Here is a 20,448-nt window from a genome sequence, read left to right as displayed (position 1 = left end):
TTAGTTCTAGGTTGTATTAGTTCTAGACTGTCTGCTTGTCACTACTCACTAGGTTTCAATGGGAAAATTATTACCGGCTCTTGGAGCACTGAATAATCACTCGTTTCGATGGAGCTGAGGTTAGTCTATGCCACAAGTTTGTCTCGAGTGCCCGCACTTTTTTCGTGTGCGGTATTATCCATTGCCAGGCTAGTCAAGGCCTCTCCTTCTGGTTCAAGTGGTCGTGCAGGCACAAGGAACCGCGATCAAAATATATTACAGAACGAGGCCGAAAGCGGAAGACATATGCTTACACCAGGGGGTGAGAAAAAAACAATGGAACCGCGAATTAAGTCCAATTGATTCCTAATTGGACAACTTGGTTCTGTGTTTCAGTAGTGTGATGTGGTTCCGGTATAAAAGTAAAGAAAAATGAATCAAATGATTGTGAATTTATATCAATATTTGTAGTTCTAAATTGATACGAAGTGGAGTCGATCAAATGATTGGGGCCGGTTTTGCTCACATCTATTTTGACACCTCACCCTTCCGGGTCTCACTGTGCTATTCCGAACCATTGATCTTAACAACGTTCGGTGAATCTCTGCATCTCTTTTCCACCTGAGTGCTGCTATACGTACAGACAGCAACCGGACCGAAATCGTAACCAACGGCCTCGGTGGGCCCACTCCGGCCATCGGACAGCCGATCCGAGCCGTCCAAAAATTCTATAAAAAAAAAAACCCCGAGGGGGCCTACGCAGGAATCAACGGCATCCGATGCGTGTAGGGTGCTCGATCCAAGCACTCCATTTTTGCACCCTACACGTGTCGGATGCCGTTGATTCCCTCGTGGGCCCCCTAGTTTTTTTTTTTAATAGAATTTTTGGACGGCTCGGATCGGCCGTCGGGTAGCTGGAGTGGGCCCGCCGAGGCCATCGGTATGATTTCGGTCCAGTTTCCGTCGGTACCAGTATCTTTACTGTTTCCACCTTCAGTGGAAAACTTAAAATTTTCGATTTTTGATTGTTTTCTCCAATTTTGAGTGATGTAAATGATTTATAAGGATGATATCTTATCTTAAAAAGTGAATCTCATGGCTCGAAACTGGGACTGTGATTACAGTTAAATAACAACTGATTTGGGTTGGTCTGGTTTGATGAATTTTACGAACCGGTTTGAATATTTTTAAAATCTTTCGTCCATACGTACAAATTGACTTATTGAATAAGTCTTATTTTCATAAGCATTTATCCCTTTTTTCAAGTCCCTAAAGATAGGTTAAATTAGGATTAACGAATTAAAAAAAAGAAGAAGTCTTATTCCATGCTCAGCCGCAGGCCCTAACACACACTTTTACCTTTGCCTCATTTGATCTAGCCAGTCCATCACAAATTGCGTATGTACAATTTTGGACCAGCATCATTATCGGCTTCCGGCCATCACAGAAAGCGAGCCCTTTTTCTTACGTACCGGTAGCCATAACTGTTTGAATTATTGAAACGTAGTACAGTAGTTGTAACCATATAAACCAAACCACATTCAGAGGGGTCCGATCTTCTCTGTCCCAAAACTCCAATGTAGATGGATTTTCCGGCCGTTAAATTGTGTGATTTTTATTTATTTTTAAATTCAACTGTCAGAAAAACCCTCGGCACAGAGAGGATCCTGCCTCCAAATTCTGGCCCATGAGAGAGGCTACCATTGTTCACTTTATGCATTGTACAGTAGTTGTCCCATGCAATATGTTTTTGATCTTTAGAATCATCTCTGTGAATTACTACTACCTTGTTGGTACTGTACCAGCTTTTTAACAAACGCATGCATATGTCTGTTGCGTTTCTTGATTATATTCCGATTCTCTCTCTCTCTCTCTCTCTCTCTCTCTCTCTCTCTCTCTCTCTCATAGTAGGAGTGTACTGTTTAGGATTCGCTGAGGAAAATGATGAACAAGTTTCCCATCAATGGCTCAGCAAATCCGTGTACCAAAATCTACTTTGTTCGTTTTGTTTCCATCAGTTGGGGGATGCTCTGTTTGGATCCTCTTGTTTTGGTGCATGCCACGTGTATTGGCTTGGCTAGCTCACAAGCCTTCTCACTGTTTCTACAGTACCCCTCATAAGTCATTACTGTTTTAAACACCTACAACCCATGACTTCAATGTAAATGCACAGAGAGAGAGAGAGAGAGAGGTGAAGTTCCTGGAGAGAACTAGGAAACCACAAGGTTAGTTTATATCGGTTGGAATTTTTTTTTAAGCAAAGAAATAAATTTTCACACTTTTCTTTTTTATCTTATGCACTCTCCTTTTTTGTTTTTATTAGTATGGATTTGCTATGTTATATATATATCTCTTTATTTGTGATAAATTAAACCAGTAAGAAGGTAACACTACGATTCACGTGAAAAAGGAGAGACTCAAATTAATTTACTGATCCACTTTTATGAGATGAGTTTTATCTATTCTTGTTTTTTTTTTTTCATTTAAAGTGGTAACATTGTCCTTTATTGTGCAAATTCCTTCTACCTATCAAAGTACAATATTACTAGTAAATTATTGAATTTTTTTAAAAAAATTTCTTGCAAAAACTGTACTATTATTTTTACATCCTTATTTTGTGATCAGGACAACATTATGAGACGGAGAGAGTATTACTATCATACAATAATAGTACAAAAAAATAGTAGTACAAAAAATTGAGTTGATCTGGCCCATTAAGTATCATGCTAGCTAGCCTAGCCCAAGTTCTTCGGGCTTGGTCAGACCCGGACCCAAGAGTCTCTGGGCTGTAGAATGGACTTCGGGCTGGGCTCATTCAGACTCCAAGGACTTCTCTTGCTTTACTTTGGATTTATCTTTGCTATCTATTCTAATCTATCAACTTGCCGGGTTGTGAGAATTTGAACCACTGGAGTCTCATGGCATGAATATTGTCTCATGGCATGAATATTTTTTTTACTTATCTTTCTTTCTTTTTTTTCCGCCCTCTCTATCTGTTTGTCACTCTCTGCCTAAGGTGTTTTTCTCTTTCAGGAAGTAGTAGACATGGAAGGTGGCAGCAGCTCATTCAATTCAGGTATCTCATTCTTTCACTATTCATTTCATGCTCTCTCTCTCTCTCTCTCTCTCTCTCTCTCTCTCTCTCTCTCTCTCTCTCTCATGTCTGATAAAAAAAATTAAATCCAGCCAAACAGAGATCAAAGCTGGAAATGCTGCAGAAAGAGCATGAGGAGAAAATGCGGAGAATTCAAGAGCTCAAGAAACAAATGGCTGAAACCAAGATTCATCTGGAGGAAAAGAAAAATGAAGTTCCAGAGGGGAAAAGGGAGGCTTTTAGGATGTTAACTGAGAAATACAACAACTTGAGGGATGAGTACAATAACAAATGCAATAACAAGTACTAGTTTTAAGGCCAGCTAGTTTTTTTTTGTTTTTGTTTGTATATATAACCGGATGTTCGGGCCAGCTTGCGCGCACCTCGATTAATTCCGAAAACCTGAAGATAATGACCAGGCATAACCTCCAGTGACCCCAAGGTTTGGAATGGTTAGCCTTTGTAAACATGCGACCACCTCCTGGTCAAACATTTATTGCTTTCTCGATAAATAAATTTTAGGGTTTTCCTTTCCAGTTTTATTGGTTTAAGAAAAGTACCCCTACAGGATTGGTTCAATGACATGGTCATTCCAGTACCTTAAATTTCACAATATTTAATTTGTGATCTATAATGTTTCGTATTAATATGGATGTCTGCATAAATCACTAGATTGTGGGGCATGCTCCAAGATAGAGACAATACTATATGTATACAACTTTGTTGCAACCACCAGTAACTTTGAGATGGAAGAATAAATAAAAGTAGCCACAAAATCGAATCATGACTGCAAGGCACGTTCTAAGAACGCTATCTTTTAGGCAATATTAATTTCTCTCCTTCTGGATCGAACCACGAGTACGCGATGAGTAATGAAAACGCTGCCTTCAGGATACAATGCAATCCAATCGATAATGTTTGGTTCAGATTATGTACGATCTGACAAAACCAAGAACACTTTGGATTCTGACCAAACCAAGAACACCTTGGATGAAACTGATAACCAAAATTTTCCTTGTAAATGGACCAATGGGATTTGATCCCTTAAATAGCCAAATGGTGGATGTTACTAGAGTCACCATTGGTGACTTTTCCAAAGAACACAATGCACCAAGGCAACCATGGAATCGAACATTGCCACCAAATTACGAACAGATGCAAATGGCACATGGATATTTTAAAAGGTAGTAATTACGAGGAACTTGAAAAAATGGAGATAGTACAATTTTGAAGATGTCAAATCATTGTCCCACGCTTCAGATATTTTAGTACGGAGTATGTTTTGTTTGTATTTTCATGTAGAGATTTGTGTTGTTATTTGGTTTATATTGCACTACATTCACGTGTCATAGTTTATAGACTCATCTACTTTGTAAGAAGCGCCTTTAGGCCTTGTATGTTTTCAAAATTTTCATTTCTCTTGCGCGTCTTTGACGTCGATATTTGCATGATATCACGAAATAAGCACGACATAAGCGCGTGTACAAGATAAGCACATCACAACCACATCCTCCATCCTCTCTGTCTCATAGCAATGGCGCCATTCCCGCTCTTCCCGTCTCTCACCTCCTAGTCTCCTATCCTACATATATAAAAAAGGTAACGTTGAAAACAGAAGCTTGAACGCATGGAATTAATAATTTGGAATGGGAATTACAGAATAAGCTTGACAATAAAAATCAACAGATCGCAGAATCGACGATACTATCTCTTCATAATAAGAGATTATGTTAGGATAAGAGAATCTCTATTGGAAATTTATTACTCTCTCTGTCTCAATTCTTTAGTCCATTTTGTGAGTCCGTACCATTTTTCAATTGATTATATATTGCAATTTATAATCTTTTAGGTCATGATTTTGAAAATATTATTTAAAAGAGCTCATTGAGATCTATTAAATAAGATCCATATTGTTTATAAACAGTATTACTAATTAAAAGTTATAATTAGTTTTTTATTCAATTGGAATAGGACCAGGGATAAAAGATTAGAAAATTGATATTCGCGCTCCGTTTTTTACTGGTGGCGCTCCATTTTATTCATAAAGTTACTAATAATTTCACGTAAAAATTGGAGAGCCATCAATAAAAAGTGAAGCGCAAAAATCAGTTTCCTTTCCTTAACCATAATATTTCCTCTGTGGAGCATAGTGCCCAATTCTATCTTTCCATTACGCATAAGAAAAGCAAGTTTTCTTGTTTCGTTTCTTTATTATTTTCTCTCTCTTTACTTTTTACTAGAATCGGACACATGAATGTTTTCTTCCCTCATTTTACATTACTTCCACATTGTGTTTGCAAAACCAAAATAAGAACAATTCTTCGTGGCACACTGATTCCTCACTCTCGTTTCCTCCATAATACCAAATTTCTAGGCACACTGTTTCCTGTGTTATTTTTAGGACGAGACAATTTGACCGAAAAATGACACAGACACAAATTAAATTGCACATATTTGGCCGCAAATGTGCCCGAAAATCATCCGATGTGTACGGAGCCTAATATACCGTGCGAGATTTGCGTACATCGGATATGTTCAAACACATCTATATTCGAATTGTAATTTAATGTCCCATACTTCTTTTTTCAAACACACCCTACAACTTAAAATAGAAGAATGACCAAAAAGAACAAAACGAAACAAAAGATATGACATGGTAATGTTTTAAAACGGAAACAAACTTACCCAAATACGCAACATTTTGAAATGTAAAAAACATCTGCGCCGTTTATACTGTAGGAAAGAGCCAGCGAGCACCCTCTCTCCGTCTCTCTCTCTCCCTCTCTCTGCGCCGTTCATACTAGGAAAGAGGCAGCCAGCGCGTTCTCTCTCTCTCTCTCTCTCTCTCTCTTCCTTCGAACCAAAGTCAGACAGCCGAGACAAATATCAAAACAAAAGATCGCCACAGCCCACATCCCCAAATCAACCGACAACCCATCTTCCTCCTATCGCGTTACCATTGATTGAAAAACTGATTGAGACCCAGCAACACCAGCACTCCGACTTGATGACGTCAATCTTGGTATTTTGCCGGCTTTGCTAGATCACAAATCCAATCCTAACGGTCAGATTTTCACTCTTTCTTGATTCAGTCTTTCTGGGTTTTCTTCAATCAAGGCTATTGATTATGTATTCATCGAATTCAAATACAGAGCCTTCTTCTAGGTTTCCCAATTTAAATGAAGTTAACCCAGATATTGGCTTGGGTGTGCCGTTAGGGTTTGGAAAGCCGGCATTTGGCTCAGCGGCATCGGGCCGTTCGAGGCCGAGACTGGTGAAATTGAGAAAACCAAAGGGTAGGATGGAAACTGGTAAAAATGATTCTGGGTTTAACCCGTTTCGACCTGTTCCAGATAATTCCGTTCCGGGAGTGGATTCTTCATTTTTGGGGAAAAAGTTGAACTTTGGAAACGTTGGTAGTGAGAATTTTGTGTTTGGCAATTCGAATACCAATGTGGACAACTCTAGTGGATTTGTGGGAAATAAAGTTCTTGATGACATGGGGAAATTGAAAATTGGAAGCAATTTGAACACCAATGTTGAGAACTCTAGTGGGTTTGTGGGAAATAGAATTATTGATGACATGGGGAAATTGAAAATTGGAAGCAATCAAGAGTTTGCGAGTACTGCGAATCCCATGTCAAATGTAAATGCAAATGATAGAGAGAATTTTAGTCATGTTGAGGGCTCTGATAAAGTGATTCCCGTATCTGGAGGTGTCTTTAAAGGGATTGGCATTGACAAAAATGCGGTGTCTAAACTCCCGGAGGAGATTGGTAAGTTGAACATTGAGGGTTCAGCAAATTTGGAAAGGTCTAAGAATCTGAAAGATGTGAGTTCTAATGTAAGTGCAGAAAATAAGACCCATTTCAGCTTTGGAAGTAGTGACGACGCTGCGAAATCATGTGTTACAAGCGTGGCATCAGAACTTCCAAATGAGTTGAAGAAGTTGAACATTGGTAAGGGTAGTTGTTCTTTGGGTGGAAGCTCAGCAGCAAGTATACTTCCTGAAAAGATGATGAATTTGAATGTGAAGGATCCTGTGAATACTGATGATGGTGAGAAGAAAGATGATAATTTCAGTGCCAATGACCAGAGTGGTTTTGTGTTCAGAAGTGACAGAGGATCTTCTGGTATTTTCTATGGGAAAGCAGATAGTATGTTATCTGATGACATGCTGAAGTTGAAAATAGCAACGCAGGGAGGGGATAATAACCATCAAAGACAGACTTGTTTTGGCAAGGATTCGATGGGAAATTTGAGCAATAAGAATCGTGATGATTGTTTCAAACCAGTTCGAGATTTTGTTGAAGTGCCTTCTGTGGTCAGACCTGGAAAGAAGGACGAGTTTAACTTTACAAGCAGTTGGAATGGTATGGGGCCAACGCATGTAGAGTTCACTACACCAAACCCAAAAGGAAACATATTTCCTGGCTTAGATGAGAAACTGGAGTTCAGTGCGAAACTGGAGTCAACTAAAGATGCCAGGTCAAAGAAAAGAAGAGGAAAATTGAAGAAACCTACCTCATCTCAACCATTGCTTGGAAAAGATTTTGTCTTTATGAAAAGTAGTTCACAAGAAAATCCAGACTCCTTTGAGGCGTATTCTCCTATGGACGTTTCTCCATATCAGGAGATATTGGCCGAAAATACGGGTTCAAGAGAAACTTCTGTGACATCAGAAGAGGCCTTCCATCCTTTTATCAATGATGCCTCAAGTGAGTCGTGCCCAACAGTTTTGAATGATGCAACAGATGAAGATTTGGTCTTTGCTACTCAATCAATGGATATTAACTATGATGATAGGAAATCTACGGACACAGAAGTCGGAAATTCTGAATACTGGGTTGGTAAAGAAGGTGGTGCTAAAAGTCATTCACCAGAGTCTGCTGCGCGGGCTGATAGTGAAAGCTTTAAGACTGCGAATGAGCAGTTAGAATGTAGTACTGATTCCTTCGTTACGGCTACGGATAACGAAGTGAGTTCCAGATTGAGGATTGAGAGGCAAGATAGTGATGGGAGAATGCAATTTAGTTTTACTTCAGCTTCAGTAGATGTTGGTGGGACCAGCTTTATGTTTGCTGCTTCCTCCTCAGTTCAAGGTCAATCATCAGCAGCAATGCGCCACCAAAAAAAGAAAAATCGTGCAAAAGTTGTTCAAGAGTCTTATAGTAGTTCCACTCCTAATACTATAGTTCCACCTGCATCATCCTCTATGCAATTTTTCCCAAACTCAGACACAACTTCACTTTTGTCCCCCAGGCGGGGTCAAAGAGGAGATCTGCCCTCTTCACTCAGCAGAAGGGGGGATAAACCGGAAGCAGTTAAGGAACAGGAAATCAAGCAAAGCTCCACACCTGCTGCAAGCATCGCAGCTCAGGAAGCTTGTGACAAGTGGCGACTAAGGTGTGTTTTATTTCCAATGATCCTGTTCAGGGTCACAGTCAGGATTCTTACTGTGACTGGACTCCTACATGCATATTCTTGACTTTATATAAAAATATGGAATCTTCAATGTTGCCATGCTGACTTTTCATATTTTGGAAGTGACGCATGATAGTGTCATTTGGAATGCCAGAATAGATGTATCTTTTGATTTATGCAAATAAGGTATCGTTCATCCAAACATCCTCATTCGGTCATGGACTTATTATTTGACAATAGTCATATTAGAAAACACCATCTTTGTATTAAGGGCAAACCAGGACAAATGGTGATGAATCGCCTAGGGAAAAAAACTGTTATAATTTATTGTGATATGCATGGGGCAATGTCAAGTTTAGTGAGGTAGCTTGGCCCAATTTCATAACTTTGGGGGTCAAATTAGAAGAACAAAATGTAGACATACAACATCAACAATTTGTTTTTGTTTTTGGAAAAGTCCGTAACAGAACCCACTTGCCTTGGGTCCTTCTTGACATTTTGGCCAAATCTTAAAGATGGAAGTGCACTCTAATTATCTTTCTTGCATAGCAGTTTTGCTCTAGTTGGAGATGGATCATCTTGCCCTGATAGGTGTTTATTGTGCCAATTTTGAGGTGTTAGTTGTGGCTTCTCTTGGTTGAGAATGTTGGTTTTGATTCATTAGGGGAAACCAAGCCTATGCAAATGGTGATATGTCCAGAGCTGAGGATTATTACACACAAGGGGTGAGCTGCGTTTCTGAAAATGAGAACTCTAAAAGCTGCCTTAGGGCTTTGATGCTGTGCTATAGCAACCGTGCGGCAACGCGAATGTCCCTTGGAAGAATGAGAGAAGCACTTGCAGACTGCATGAGGGCTGCTGCTATAGATCCCAATTTTCTCAGGGTGCAAGTTCGAGCTGCAAAGTAAGGCATTCCTTTTTTATGACTTCAGCTTATGTTTGAAATTAATATCTTCTTTTAGCATCTGGTATATCAGTTCATTGTTGAAATTCAGATTTTTCTTACGTGCAAATTTTCTTGGTATGCATTTTCTGATTTGATTGGTAAGTCAGATAGATTTTTTCATGTCAGATCAGTGTCATGCAGAGCATCAATTTTATCTTGTCATTCATGTTGTTTCTACACATTTAGTGGGAGGTGTATTGTTTGCTATTAAGTGGGAATGTGAGATGCCGTGGGTCCTAATGTTTCTTTTCCATCTGAAGTCTCTGGACTATCATGCTTGATATTTATGGTAATTGTCACCAAATGAGTTGTAGAGATATTTCATATTTCGGCCATAGTTCATGGTTTACTATTGCTCAGGGTGGTTGTGTATGCTATGAATGTATTCAATTACTCATGTTCGTCTATTTTTTGCCGGGATGCCAGTTATCTGCTTTTTAAGTCTAAGGAACGCCCAGCAAGTATCCATTAATTGGTGCGTGGGTGGGATAGATTCGATGCAGACCTAAGCCACAACTAGATGTTAGTTGGTTGAGTTTTTGACCAATGAGCTAGTGAAATACCCAAAAAGTTTCTGAAGTTTTCTACCCTCAACTTTCATGCATCATCTCTCTTGCACTTGTTTTTTATTTGGTACTGGATAGTCATTGCATATATTAGTTTGGTAATTGCATGCAGCACTGAGTACCTCTAATTAATGGTGGATTATAACCTCCCAAATGTTTGCGTTGTTTTAGTTGTTATCTGGCTCTTGGGGAAGTTGAAGATGCGTCGCGGCATTTCATGAAGTGCCTGCAATCAGGAAGTGAAGCCTGCGTGGACCGAAAGCTAGTATTAGAAGCCTCTGAGGGCCTGGATAAGGCGCAGGTATAGAAATTTTTTTCTTCTTTAGTGCATTCAAATATTGCTCACTTCATTATGTTGACCCATAATTTTTAACATCATTCAATGTGTGATGCATCTAAATTAAAGACAACTTAGTCTAAATCATCGTTCGGTACTATATTAAGAAAGTAGTTCCCACCAATAGTTTTGCTGATCAGCAGATGGCAGAGGATTCTTCAGAAGAAAAGAAGGAACTGTAGGGATCAGTTATGGGTGTATACTGTGTACATAATGTATATTACAATATAGGTCTGCGTCTTTCTATAGGTGTAACTATGTAAACTGGTATTATAACGAACATCCAAGACATGTCTAACCCTTGTTGGTTTACAAGAAATTGAATATGACGCATTGGAGGTGGGGGTTAAGGTGCTTAAAAAGCAGGCTTGGTAAATGTGTATGGTTTTCTCTGAGTATAGATTTAATGGTTGTGTTTAGTTTTATGGCCATGGGTGGGGAAGATCATGGGTTATATAGCAGCACCAACTGCTGGTAGGCTAACAATTGGATCTTGTCATGGGGAAAGAGTAGGATTGCATGTCATAATTTAGCAGTTGGGTATCCCTCTTGGGAGGGGTGGAATAAGCAGTATATTTGTCCCTATTTTAAATGGGTATGTAGTAGTTGTAGAATAGAAAGAACTAGGTCCAACAAGAAACTAAAATTACAAGAAACCCAACAGTGGCTGTTATTAGTACGTAGTTTTGCTGCTGAATTTCACATTTGATCAAAGTTTTTTTTTTAGGTCAAGGAGAGAAGCTCTCTAAATCTTGATGTTTTGCTGCTCAATGTGTTCCATCCGTTATTCGTCATCTGCTTTTATTTTATTTTGTTGCCAGTTAACGTCTCACTAGGTCACAGCCTTTGAAGTTTCTGCCTAGGGGCCAGTTCACAAATACTCTGTGGCTTTTGGCGGTGAAGTTTCTTAGTGAGTTTCATGTTATCAAACAATAGTACTTTTAGGGCTATATGCAGGGTAGCAATTTTACATACTGGGGATGTATGTCAAGGAGTAGACTCGTGCAGATCGTTTGAAGCTATTTGGAGTTGCTAGCTCCCATTGGAGTTTGTTTTGAAAATGTTTACTGATGATGAACAAACGATTGGTTGCCTAACTAGGTACATTGTGGTCTTGGGTCTTTACTGTGTAGTGATTGCAAACAGTGATGTGCTGGAGGGATATATATTGAGGTACTTAGTGGAGATCAATTAAAGGGAGATAAAAGATATCACAAAGATTATTTCATGATTAAATATCAAGAATAATTGGGGTTTGACATTTTTATACAAACATAGGATGTATCCATTGATAAAAGCCTTACTGGTAAAGCTGTTTCATATTTAAGTAGTTTTTGGTGGAGGTTGGCATGTGCAATTGATGTTACACAAGATCAGATATTCCAGTTGCAATTACTAGTCATTGATCTATTCAGGTGGGAGATGCGTTTTGGATAGCTGGTAAAGTTTGGTGTGTGCTTTAGTTGGAGTTTACATAATGGAAGTGGATTAAATTTTATAGTAAAACTATCGAAAGGCATTTTGCCATCTAGAAGTAGCTCCCAGTTTGGTATTCTCAAGTTCACTTTGGTGGGAAATTTGCTACACCTGAGCAGTGGGAAAATTGCAATTTTTCGGTAATGCTATTAGTTTTTATCCGACTTAGTTCTTGTTATTTTGTTCTCTAACATATGTCAACAATGGGGTTTGTACTTTGTCATTTATGTGACAGTACCTGGCCATATATAAATTTGCTTCCGCTCCTGACATGTTACTTCTAGAAGACTTGTTTCTGTTTTTAAGGTTTTTTTGGCTTCGAAATTTGCTCACTAGCTCGTTGTTGCAAATGTTTCTATAAGAAAATTCATTGCTTTCTTCTCTGTCAGAAAGTGTCAGAGTGCATGAAACAGTCTGCAGAGCTTTTGCGCCGGAGAACATCCAGTGATGCAGAGAGTGCTTTGGGAGTAATTGCTCAGGCTTTGACAATAAGCTCTTACTGTGAAAAATTGCTTGAAATGAAAGCCGATGCTCTTCTCATGGTTTGTGCTTTTATTAGTTGCGGTTTGAAAATTTAAGTAGTTCAAAAAAAAAAGGAAAAAGGAAAAAAACAAAACAAAACATTCCTGTTTTTAGTGACCCTTTTTTATCATATGGTCAACATTTTAGGGATTATCGATTTGTCTCGAGAGTCAGAAAGTAAAAAAAGAGATGAACCATATTTGCAAAAATTCAAGACAGAAAAAAAGAAGAAGCCAGAACATCGTGAAAATTTGGGCTTATTGTCGTCTCTAATGGCCTTTTTCAAATTTGATTCAAACTTTTTGTTTTTCTGATATGTCTTGACACTTCTGTTTCTTGGTTTTCGACCTGAGGAATTGTTATGGAAAAAGGTACTAAATTAAGTTTCATCTATCAGCTGCGGAAATATGAAGAGTTGATCCAATTATGTGAGCAGACTCTTGGTTTTGCTGAGATGAACTATCATGCACTAATTGCTGATAGCCACAGCCTGATTGCCTCCTTCCGGGTATGGCGATTGCACCTGAGTATTAAGTCCTACTTCTATCTTGGTAGGCTTGAGGAGGCTCTTGATTTTCTGAAGAAGCAAGAGGAATCTGTCTCTACCAATAAAGAGTAACAACTAATCTTTTTATATATGACCTTATTTCAAAGTACTTCGTCTGATTTCATCAGGCTATTGTACATGAGATTCGAAGTGAATTATGTTAGTTGGGCTTTTCAGGAGTGAAAGCAAGAGTTTGGCATCATTATTACCCTTAGCTGGCACAATCGTTGAGCTTGTACGCCATAAGGTATGTCGTTTGATACCTTGAGTTCTCTTAGACATGTTGTCCATTAATACTGTTTCCTTGTTTTACAAAAATATAAAATTTGCATGTACAATAAACATCTTTATCTTCAATATCTTGGAAAAGCAGCTGGACATCAATCGTAGAGTAGGAAAGACTGGGAATATCTTTCCTAATAAGGAAAGCTAATGAAACCTGTTTATGTGAACTGGAATTCGGTAAAGTAAGAAGACAGATTGAAAACAGATGAGGAATGCAAAAGCAATACAGAAGAATGCAAAAGAACCAAGCGTCAAGAACAAAGAAATTACCTTGAAAGGAGCCAATACAAAAAACTGAAAAGAGAACATATAACGAACTCTATCCCAGAAGGATAGTTGTAACATCTACCTATACCTTGATTCCCTGTCCCCGTAATTCCTTTCCTCTCTCTAACCAAATCCCCCAAAACAAGTGTTCAAATTTTCTTGCTAGTTTCAAAGTGCCTGTATTCAATCAAGAGCATTTGAGAGCAAATAGTCCTATGCTTTGAGCTTTCTAATCCAATTTGCTTTGCTTTTTAAAAATAAAGTAAAAAGAGTAGGAGCTTGAGAATTGTTATTCATCTTTGATTCTGCTCTACTTTTTGAAACGTTGAAGAAGAAACATGTTGGGAAGCATCATGCTGGATGTGGATGAATGTTTGACATCTCTAAAAAAGCCAAAAGATTTCCAAAATAATGAACAAAAAGCTAAATTTTTCAGCTCCCACCCTTATACCCAAAATGAAATGTCAGAATGCCAAAATGGCATCCCAAACTACTTTTGCTTCTTTAATTTACCCATTTTAGCTAAGCACCAGAAAATTGGCTTTTTTAGACATGCCAAATGAAGTCTTAATTTCTCTTTCTGTGTCTCAGTGTGAAAAAACAAAAGAATGCAATGTGAAAAATGAAAAATAGGTTGCTGCATGATGTTTCTTTTTGTAAAGTTCAAGTTTTTAACGAATCAAGCTCCGACGGGGGGGGGGGGGGGGGGGGGGGGGTTTGTGTGGGGGCCCGCGCATGCATACAACAACTTTTGAGGTGCAAATTGGCCAATTGGCCCTTAAGAAATCCACCATTATGTATTGGCCTCGATTTGCCCATGTAGGGTAGCTAGTAATAGCCACATCAAAAGAAGCCATTATTCAGGATCTCTCTCATTAAGTTGGGCATTGAAGGAGTAAGACATTTTCACTCACTCTACCGGGCAGCTTCAACCATACAAACAAATCCTGTCATCGTGAAACATTGGCCTCCTAAAAGATTTCAGTGGATCCAAATTTTTGTTTACGGGAAAAACCTGTTTCTCAGCTTTGTGAATAAAACTATTGTGCTTCTTTGGAGTTCTCAGAGGTGCCTCCAATTCCTGTATGGCCTTAATTACTAAGGGAGCAGGTGTTGAAGTTGAATTTGGTGGTTAATTGATCAACAGAGAAGGTGTAGACCTCTATCATAAGATTTTTTCCCCACGTGTAGTCGTTGCTATCTTATGTCTTCAAATGATATTGAAAAGATAACATTCAAAGTCTTTCACAGGAGTGATCCGTCAAGATTTTCAGTAAAGCAAAGATCCTCATACTCCTCAGGAATTCTTAGAGTTTCTTTCTTTCCAAACAGGCAGGTTATTCTAGTGAAGCTGGATGCTGTAGAACTCTCTCTCCACCTCCCTTAAATAACACACTATAGGCTACTTTGGATCTAAACTTAATCCCTACAGGGACAATCCAACCATCTTTCTGGCTTTCCCCTGATTTATAACATAAGGGTGAGGAATGAAAGATTCCTACTGTTCCCCTGTTGATGGTACACTCGAGAAAGTAGGTGGTCGGAGTTACAATTACGTGGCCAGAGTTTTTCGTTTCTGTTTGGCATAGCTGGGCAGAAAAAGACCGATAGGTCTCTCTGTCCCTGTTGATGTATATGTTGTTATTTGTTTTTGTAGACTGCAGGAAATGAAGCATTTCAATCAGGAAGACACACAGAAGCCATTGACCATTACACTGCTGCTTTGTCATGCACCGTTGAGTCACGCCCCTTTGCAGCTGTTTGTTTTTGCAATCGTGCTGCTGCATACAAGGCTATGGGCCAGATCGTGGATGCCATAGCAGATTGCAGCCTAGCTATAGCCCTTGACGGAAATTATCTAAAGGTTTGGCTTTGAAATAATGTTCTTCTTCATAGCTGTTTGATATAATTTTGCAAGAAACTTTTCTTGAACAGCTATTAGATTTTGCCTTGGGTTAATTTTCCTTTTGCGTTAAAATCTTGATTTTTCTCATCTTTGAACGCAGTTAGGCTTTTTTGATTTGGTAGTAACTTAAGAAATTTTCTTGTCGGTTGCCTTTAAGGTGTGATCTTTAAGTTACTAAGGACATCCTCAACAGGAAACTTTCTCCCAGTTAGGTAGGGATGGAAAAAACTCCTACTTGAAGAGTCCATGGATCTAACGGGCTGGATTTGGGAGTTTGTTCATAGGGCGGATTTGGGTTCTGAGAAGAAAGCATAAATTGTGGTAGGGTTTTGGCTGTAGGGCGGGATACTCCGTCCCATTAATATGTAGACGTACCCAAGCGTCAGACACGGATATGGCAACGAAAATAAAGTGCCCATTCTTTCTAACTTCTGACAAAAGCTCTGAAATCAGAATTAGGTTAGTGAATGGACAGAATCTATGGTGATCTTCTGAGCAGCACTTATGGATGGCAAAGTTGAACAAGTTCACTTGAAGCTTGATCTCTCAAGTGAAGAGCACATACACAACTGCGACAAAAATTCAATGTTAAAACTTGTAACAGAGGGTTAATAGTGGGAAAAGTACCATGCCATGAATCCATTTAAAAGTACTATATATTCATCTTGTGTTGGGAGTTTTTCATAGTTCCTTGAGCGGGACACCTACTTCAAACAATTTGCAAAGGGATACTCTGCCAAAATAATGTTATTCTCTTTGTGGCTCGGTAGATTATTAGTGAGTATTTGTTGATTGGGATCGATCATTCCTCTGCAGGCAATTTCTAGGCGAGCTACCTTGTTCGAGATGATTAGGGACTATGACCAAGCAACTGCGGATCTTCAGAGACTAGTGTCAGTTCTCGTGAAACAAGCAGAGGATAAGGCCAATCAATCTGGTGCATCTGATAGAAGCAGCAGTGTGAATGAGTTAAGACAGGCTCAACAACGAGTTTCGGCAATGGAAGAAGAAGCGAGAAAGGAAGTCCCCTTGAATATTTACCTCATTTTGTAAGTCTCTTCTTTAGCTTCTGATTTTGGCAATTATATTTGTTTTCCGTCATTGTTCTCTCTTTTCACATGAAGATTACAACAATTGCGTATGTTGGTCTGTTGGAAGGTGTCCTTTTGCGGTATGTACTAACTTGTATTTTGATCGCTGTGCTTGGTTGATTTGGCTCTTTGCTTGGTTCATTTCACTTTATATAATGTAAGAGAGCACTAGAAATCACGGTTTAAGCTGACATGATGGGTGTAGGGTAAGCAAAGGTAACTAAGGATTTTAGAGTTGGAATATAGGGTAAGCCAGATTCCTGAAAATACTAGCCTACAAGGGTTTTTGGAGTAGAAATTGGAAAGATGAGAAATGATTAAGATATTAAAATTCAGCTTTATCATAAATTTGCAATCTGAAGAAAAAGGAAAAAAAGAGCAATTGTATTGATGAATTCTTCTTATATTCAAGAGAGTAGGCGTTTCAGTTTTCTTTCATCAATTCCGAATCTTCGTGCTTGTCAATCTCGGACCTTGGGTCTGCATGATGTAGATAATTTGTTGATTCATCCAGGTCAATGGACACAACTGCACCATTTTTTTTGACAGAGTAGCACCATTTCTTCATCTTTTGGGAATCACTACTACTAACCAATGTGGAAATACTCCCATTATTTTGTGGACAATGGTAAATGTATGCGTGATTTCGTTGTACATGGCCACATGGGTGTCTTTTTCTGTTCTTGAAATTATTGTCGGTATTTCTATTTTGCCGCTTAATATATTTACAACATCATCTGTGCGTTTGGTTGGAACCTTATCTGCACTAAATAGAAACGATTTCGTAACTTCTTTCTGTATGTGATTGGCCTATCTTGATGCAATTCTAACTTGGTGGTAATTGTCATTGGTGTTGCATATGCTCTGAGCTGCATCCATCTTCCGTATTCTGCTGAGCTTTATGTTTTTAAATATAAGATTATCAATCTATGGACGTGTCTCTAACAAGCTTGGCTGGTAATTTTATAAGGATGTTAGTAAAGCATGCACTCGGCATGAAAACTTGCGTTCGTGTCATGTAGAATGGGTTAAACAATTTGGCTTCGTAATGTGACAGAAGATGTCTTGATACTTTTTAAATGTCTCACCAATGTTGCACATGATTGCTGCCACATATCAATTAAAGGAATATGCTAAAATCAATTGCGTTTCAGGGGAATTGATCCATCTGTAACGGTGTCAGAGATTAAGAAGGCTTATCGCAAAGCTGCACTCAGACATCATCCTGACAAGGTTTGAGAACCATATTATCTGCTGCTATACTGACACAGCCTCTATCGTTTACCCTTTCTAAATGTATTTTGCTATTGTAGGCTGGTCAGTCCTTGGCTAAAAGTGAGAATGGAGATGACGGGCTGTGGAAGGAGGTAGTGGAAGAGGTTCACAAAGGTGCTGATAGGCTCTTCAAAATGATTGGACAAGCATATGCTGTACTTTCCGATCCTAACAAGGTATTGTTTTCTCTTTCCCTATTCGTTCCCTCTCTCTCTCTCTCTCTCTCTCTCTCTCTCTCAGAGTGGGTGTATTGATGGTTCGCCAATTTTTGAAAGGGTCATCCAATGAGTTTTGATCATTTCTATCACTTATTACCCATTCCTCGCCCCCACCCACTTATTTGACATCTCTGTGAGTATTGTTTGTGTTGCTTATAAAGCCTCGTATTTGTCCCCTACATTGTCATTGCACTGAAATTATGTTGAAATGCAAGACTAGCATCTTTTTCTTTCTGGCCCCAATATGCACACAAGGTGATGAAGACATCTATTTGATGTTCTGTATATGGTGCATGTTACTGGTGTTTCGTCTCTTTGAAGATACATAAATGCTGTGGTTTCAATGGCCATGTACAATGGAAAGTTGGAATGCATAACATTTACAAACAAGACGACAGACGAGTCAGTTGAAGCAAATGAAAGAAATAGACTTATTGCTTTTTGAATGATACGCTGCATGCTAGTAACTCATTTTTGTTGATAGGGCCTCTTCAACATTTAACTCTACTCTACGCTGTATCATTTGTTCTCTACACAAATTCTGCAAGTAGGTGGAATTGTTCGTTAATAGTTGCAAACTAAATTGTTATAATACCATTGACATATAGTGAAATGATCTGAAATGCAACTAACATGAATGCAGCGTCTATCGTGATGTATGCTACCTAACGCACCATTGCCATCCTCTTGGATGGTAGATGTCATCTGCATTTTAAATTGTTGGCATTGCAATTGCTTGCTTCTGGCATGAAGAGGTGAATGAAATGAAAGAAGCTTTTTGTTGCTTTTCTTTTCTTTTCTTTTTTCTTTTTCAGTTTTATCAAAGAAATGAAAGAAGCTTGCCACATACTGCCTTTGGAATTCACTATATTTATGTTATGCCAGCAATTCCAAAAAAAATAAAAAATTTAACTGGTTATGCCAGCAATTCTGGAAGCCCTATGTTCCTACATAATGTTTAGTACTTCATACCATTGTTTTATGCCAGTTGTTTTAGATATTGTAATTGTTGCCATTTCTGTGATTGCCTTACACATTGAGAGCTGTTAGTGCAAAACAAAATTAGAAATTAGGTTTGTACTATGTAACCACTCCACCCTAACACAACCGAAATTGTATTTTGATAATTCATGATTAATAGCCTTCGTGTGGTTGGCATGGGTTCAGAATTTTCGGATCACTCTTTTACATTGCACATTCTTCATGAAGTAAAATTCCTTTTAATATATCCATGTGTATGCATATTTAAATGTTACCTTGGAACTTTAGTGTAAACTTGGTTAATTTTTGTCTACTTGTAGCGGTCACGGTATGATCTAGAAGAGGAGATGAGGAACGCCCAAAAGAGAGGAAATGGTGGCAGCGCATCAAGAATGCATACAGATGTCCATAATTATCCATTTGAGAGAAGCGGAAGCAGGCGCCAATGGCAAGAGGTTTGGAGACCATATGGAAACTCCCAATCTAGAACCTCAGAAACAAATCGATCGAGCAGGTATCCGTGACAACTTTTGCTACTCTCTCTCTCTGAGAGGAATCTTGGCTTGGGTCAAAGCTTTTAGGCTGTGTTCAGATCATGGTTTGTGGGGGGATTTATGGATGGACAAAAAGTCAAAAGAGGAAAGACGCAAGAAACAGCTTCACAAATCCTTTGTATTGTCTGTTAGTTCATGCATAAATGCTAGGGCCAAACACAAATTATGAAAGCTACATGCCGAGTAGCTTTATTGAGAGGTGCAGCATATGGGTAGGGACTTCGGCCACAAGTTGGGAATAGATGGAGGTTTTAACACTGTGAGCTAGGGAGAGATTTTTACAGATTGAAGAACATAAAAGTTGGGGAGTTAAGGAGAAAAAAAAAAGAAGGCAAAAACAAAAATCTATTTAATTTAGGAAATACTGAGGGCATGATACAAAGGGTCGTAGAGAGGGAGGGGGGAGCTCTGCAGATGTACTGGAATCGTATACAGATGCGATGAATGTATCGTTTGACACTGACTAGAGTATGTTTATGTGCCGGCAATGTGTACAGAAGTGAGAGAATGTATTCTTCTGGTTGATGGAAGATTGCTGGCCTTGGACAATAGTCTTACCTGCACAAAAGAATGACATTTTTCCAGAGAGATCGTGAAGCGACACAGGAAGCACCCCCTCTCCAAACACATTATTTTCTTGATTTTTAGTTTCCTTAAATATCGTTCCTGACAGTACGGAGCGTCTTTCGATTGTACAGCCACTGTATATGGCATTTGTTTGGAAATTTAAGAAATGGACTAGAAAACACGGCAGCAGAGATAGTTTTACCTTGTGGTGGTGTTCAACGGTTGGTGAGTTGATGGATTGGTTGGTGTTTTACTGGGCTTTTTGATGGTTCGATTATACGGCTTTGAGCAGATGTGTTTCTTTATTTGTATTTTTTCTTTTTACTTGTGATTTTTTTGATCTAGATTTTGAACAGAAAGCTTCGCTTAACTGTTTGGTTTTCTTCTGCTGCTGCAAAACGAACCCATCGAAG

The 20,448-nt window shown here is 38.8% G+C and overlaps 1 protein-coding gene and 1 long non-coding RNA gene across 3 annotated transcripts; both read left to right on the top strand.

The window, feature by feature from the left end:
• The first annotated feature begins 1,895 nt into the window (after window positions 1–1,895).
• On the top strand, window positions 1,896–3,688 carry LOC131314544 (uncharacterized). The gene is made up of 3 exons (XR_009196437.1): window positions 1,896–2,204; window positions 3,013–3,055; window positions 3,166–3,688. It is a non-coding gene; the product is annotated as an uncharacterized LOC131314544 (long non-coding RNA).
• Window positions 3,689–5,775: 2,087 nt separating this feature from the next.
• On the top strand, window positions 5,776–20,312 carry LOC131314543 (uncharacterized). Of its 2 annotated transcripts, XM_058343257.1 has the most exons (12): window positions 5,836–6,137; window positions 6,226–8,479; window positions 9,162–9,401; window positions 10,181–10,310; window positions 12,212–12,364; window positions 12,742–12,959; window positions 13,069–13,138; window positions 15,101–15,307; window positions 16,166–16,398; window positions 17,595–17,673; window positions 17,754–17,891; window positions 19,235–20,312. In XM_058343257.1, exons 2-12 carry the CDS (start codon window positions 6,375–6,377, stop codon window positions 19,436–19,438), a joined length of 3,777 nt encoding a protein of 1,258 aa, XP_058199240.1. In that variant the 5' UTR covers window positions 5,836–6,137; window positions 6,226–6,374; the 3' UTR covers window positions 19,439–20,312. The 2 variants fall into 2 exon arrangements, with proteins under 2 accessions (XP_058199239.1, XP_058199240.1); XM_058343256.1 differs by having other exon boundaries at window positions 5,776–8,479.
• Window positions 20,313–20,448: the final 136 nt, after the last annotated feature.

This window comes from Rhododendron vialii, chromosome 13a (genome assembly GCF_030253575.1).
Source record: "Rhododendron vialii isolate Sample 1 chromosome 13a, ASM3025357v1".
Lineage (NCBI taxonomy): Eukaryota > Viridiplantae > Streptophyta > Magnoliopsida > Ericales > Ericaceae > Rhododendron > Rhododendron vialii.
The sequence above is the reverse complement of the archived record's forward strand: the minus strand, read 5'-3'. Positions and strand labels throughout refer to the sequence as shown.

Excerpts from the sequence above, each read along its gene's own strand:
- LOC131314543 (XM_058343256.1), top strand. The coding sequence starts at position 6,201 with ATGTATTCATCGAATTCAAATACAGAGCCTTCTTCTAGGTTTCCCAAT. Across the intron at positions 12,960-13,068 it reads TCTGTCTCTACCAATAAAGA|GAGTGAAAGCAAGAGTTTGG; the intron begins GTAACAACTAAT and ends TGGGCTTTTCAG. Across the intron at positions 16,399-17,594 it reads TTGAATATTTACCTCATTTT|GGGAATTGATCCATCTGTAA; the intron begins GTAAGTCTCTTC and ends ATTGCGTTTCAG.